Source organism: Vicia villosa, linkage group LG1 (assembly GCF_029867415.1).
Source record: "Vicia villosa cultivar HV-30 ecotype Madison, WI linkage group LG1, Vvil1.0, whole genome shotgun sequence".
NCBI classification, from domain to species: Eukaryota; Viridiplantae; Streptophyta; class Magnoliopsida; order Fabales; family Fabaceae; genus Vicia; species Vicia villosa.
The window spans coordinates 239,548,212-239,552,523 of NC_081180.1; the positions used below are offsets into that span (position 1 = coordinate 239,548,212).

General features: G+C 31.4%; 1 protein-coding gene across 1 annotated transcript; it reads right to left on the reverse strand.

The window, feature by feature from the left end:
• Positions 1-1,090: 1,090 nt before the first annotated feature.
• Positions 1,091-1,980, reverse strand: LOC131624291 (uncharacterized protein At1g08160-like). The gene has a single exon (XM_058895238.1). It carries the CDS (start codon positions 1,966-1,968, stop codon positions 1,357-1,359), a length of 612 nt encoding a protein of 203 aa, XP_058751221.1. The 5' UTR covers positions 1,969-1,980; the 3' UTR covers positions 1,091-1,356.
• Positions 1,981-4,312: the final 2,332 nt, after the last annotated feature.

Genomic DNA, 4,312 nt, shown 5'->3' on the forward strand with positions numbered 1-4,312 from the left:
GAAACGTATGATAATACTTATAGCGAAAAATAAGAATCATACACATTCACCACTTCTCAACATATGCATATTACCAACAATTCACATCATTCAAACACCTTATAAAACGGTAACCATGTCAATAAACAAGTACGACAACATATGCTATTCACAACTATGAGTTCGATACACATCACATCAAACACACCTTCAAAACAACATCAAATGCAATCCAAATGTGACTCGACTTATGCAAATGCATGTGGTACCATTCGGAGTAAAACTCCCGTCTCAATCATTGTCATTGGGCCATATTCGTTGCCATCTTTCAGGCTAATAGTCGTTGCCATCTTTCAGGCTAATAGTCGTTGTCATTCTCAGGCTAAGGGACACTTATGCAATGGATGAGACACAATAACACACATCCACGAAACACATATTCACAATGTACGACAACATCGTCCAAACATAGACTAAACATCATTACTTTTATAGTAATTCACCACTTCACAATCACGTCGCTATGTTGCATCATCATGCAACAATACATCACTTCACCACAACAATCACAATATCAAATAAATTCATTTAAAGAAAGCTTCAAAAAGATTTCTAAAGGTTTTTAAATCATATTCATTGGAAAGATCTCAAACTATACATAAACATGAATCAATACAAGAATCTATCATGTAATCGTCATCACTAATTTGGCAGGGGCCTCACTAATAATTTGCGATAACCTGAATTATAAGGTTTGTAGGCCTCTTGCAAATATTTGTTTTGGGAGAGTTTTTGCACTTGTGAGGGATTTAACTATGGAAAAAGAGTTTTTTTTTTTTTTAGGTGTAAATCATAGGGAATCCCCATATGGAACTTAATTATTAAAGCAAAATAGAGTCTGTAAGATGGCTATGCTTTTAGAATTGGCAATGGCAACACATATTTCTAGTATGATGATTGAGTCTTTATTAGATGCCCTTTGTTTCATCATGTGTACTTTGTGACCATCCAACATTAATGTTCAAGAATTTTAAAAAAAAAATGTTACCTATAATTAGAACACCATTTAGTTGAATAATAGCCAATTTTATTTTCTTTCAATTTTCAATATAACTTGGATGAATAATAACAATTTTACTTTCTTTCAATTTTCAACATAAAAACCCCAGAACCCATAAGAAGTATTACAATAATATACTGACAGACAGAAAAATCATATCACTAAAATCAAACTCAGAAAATACATATAAAAAATCATCATAAAACTAACACAAGAAACCAAAAAATAATAATAATAATAATAATAACATCATTATTCAGAAAAATAGAAATTACTATCAAGTCTTCATAGAGTGTTTCTCCATTTTGCATGCATGTTTACATTTCAACGTCACAAGACTCTCTTTCAAAAGTCTTAGCTTTAGAAAAATTCACCAACATATTAGAACAAAACACCTTCAAAACCCGATGTTTCGATTTCCACACTCCAACCTTAAACCTTATCTTTGCTCTAATCAACACATCCAACGCAATATCCCCAGAAGTTTTCTCAAGCTTGAGATCCTTCGGCACCGAATCAAACAACGCAACAGTGTGAGCGGTTAGTCTCACATGCATCCTCGTAACATTTTTACGTGGCTGAAAAAACGGTTGAATCGCATTTGTTGCTAGGGTTTGATCCTCATATCGAACCGAAACCTCAATAGAGTCATAGTATATTGAAACTTTCGAATTCGGATTGTTTGATCTTATTGTGAAATCGAAGTTTGCATAGAGATGATCCGCATCGGTTAAGTTGAAGTTATGGATTGCAGCATCTTCGACACTATATTGCAAATGCTTTGGCTTTAGGACTAGCCAAATTATGAGAACCGCTATGCCAACAAGAATTATCAAAAACAAAATTATCATAGCAATATAACGTAGGATTGAGGTTTTTGGTTTGGTTTTGGTTGCTTGAGATTGTGATTGTGTGAGAGGTGGAGCCATTTTTTGAAGGGCTAGTGTAAATATGAATGAAGAAGAAAATCAAATGATGTTTATATATGTATAACATGTTTGCACTTTTTTGCTTTGAGAATTTCTTGCATGAAACTCAAGAGATCTATGAGATTCTTGATGCTAAGAGATTGTTCTTTACTTGAGATTCAAGTGTCAGTTACAATAAATATGGTAACATACTATTGCAAGTTATATAGGTGTCGGTATAAAGTGTTAATTTTCTATATTGAAATGGAAATTTATAATATGTTTTCTTTTTTTGAGTCCTTATTATCTGTAAAGTGAGAGTATCTAATTTGGATGAGAAAAGTGTTGTCCACAAATTTGCAAAGATGATGCTTTTCTTGCTTGTGTTATGAAGGTTGAACCCAAATTAATAAAAGTAAAAGAATATTTCTTAATTGAAAAAAAATAAAGAGGGTGGATTGAGAAACTATAAAGTAAAAATTATTGCATAGGATTAAAATACAATCTAACTACTTATGTGTATAAAGTAAAGGATTACAAATTTCATATGAAATATTTTCTCGGATTCAACCGTACTTTTTGTTACCAAAACAATTGAGAGAGGTAATCAATCAAAATGGGAGGAAAACTTGTATGAGTACAAACTTAAATTCTTAGTGTTAGAAACAATTAATAAGAAAAGAAAAATTTTAAATTTATTTAAAATTTAATTTATTTTTTTTAATTGGGTTATCGGGGTGGTTGTGATACAATAGGAGATAGAAAATTTTATTTTATTTTTTAATTAATAAAAAATTGTGAATGATTGTTTGTAAAATCACATATTATATTCGTTTTCATGCAAGTATTTTTTCTCAAAATAATTGTATACTAATTTTATGGTTGTATATTAATTGTGTGATACAAGGTATTTTTATAGTACTTGATTACATCTTTGATCAATGAAAAGTCCCGACGGCGGAATGGAGGTGTGGTCGAAGTTTTCCCGCAAAGCCCAATAAAATTTTGGCATTCCAATCATCGAATCGTTTTATAGCCGAAGGTCAAAATTTGATAAAATTTTGAGATTCCCGTGCCGGGCCAAACAGACGTTTGAACCATGTCACAGACGTACGGAGGCCCTAATCGGAGTTGCAATCGAATTTTTCCGTAAATCATAGCTAGGTTGAATTAGTTATAATTGTTAGGAAAAACAAATGTATACATAGTGAAAAGAGGTATATAATCCTATTATAAAAATTTAACGTAAAAATTAGAAAATAATATCATGTGAAAATAGTTACAAAATTTAAATTATCCTCAATACACTCTAAAAAATACGAGAAAATACTTAATTATCTCTCGCAATACACTAGTATAAGAATATACGAGAAAATATAAAAAATCAAATACATAATTAAAATGATTTTGACTTGTATATTTTTTTTATGAAGAATTTGAATCCATTATATAGTCTTGGACTCTTTCTTTCTTTACAAAACTAAGCGATACGATGATGGAAAATTAACACAATATAACAAATCAATACTTAACAATTCTCCCCCGTCATAACTATGTGGAGGAAATTAATGGCAAAATAGGCAATATTGTAACAAGTTTCAAACTTCCCTCTTGGTAATGCCTTGGTCATCATATATGAACCCTTATCATCAGTATGAATTTTATCTAACTCCAACAACTTAGAATCCTCGCATATACGATGATACCTGACATCAATATGTTTGGACTTATTATGAAAAGTTTTATTCTTACGCAGATGAATAACACTTTGACTATCAACAAATAACACATATTTGTACTGAACAAACTCAAACTCCTTCAAAATTTTCTTCAACCATAACACCTCTTTGTAGTATACAATGCTACACACCTTTGTAATTTGGACTGCGAAGCCACAACTTCCCCTGGAAAATTAATCATGTAGACCAAAGTGGACTTCCTGAAACCAATGTCTCTAGATCATTTTTAGTTATAGTTCCCATCTAGAGTAGGCTTATCTCCTCCAAAAGAAATTCTCTTACAAGTAGTACCGCGAAGATACCATAAAACCTATCTTACATCATTCCAATGATCTCTACCTAGATTTGACGAAAATCTATTAATGGTACCAATAACATGTGCTATATTTAGTCTTGTACACACCATTGCATACATCAAACTACGCATGGAAGACTCATAAGGAACATGTTTCATATCAAACGTTTCATATTCACTTGAAGGACTTTGATTAGCAGTTAGCTTGAAATGAGTATCAAGAGAAGTGCTTACCGCCTTAAAATATTCCATATGGAATCTCTTCAACACTCTTCTAATTTATAGTTCTTGAGACATACAAAGTTTCTTCTCATTTTTGTCACACATTGTT

Bases quoted from the DNA above. Each gene is read 5' to 3' on its own strand.
- LOC131624291 (XM_058895238.1), bottom strand. From the start codon at position 1,968: ATGGCTCCACCTCTCACACAATCACAATCTCAAGCAACCAAAACCAAA.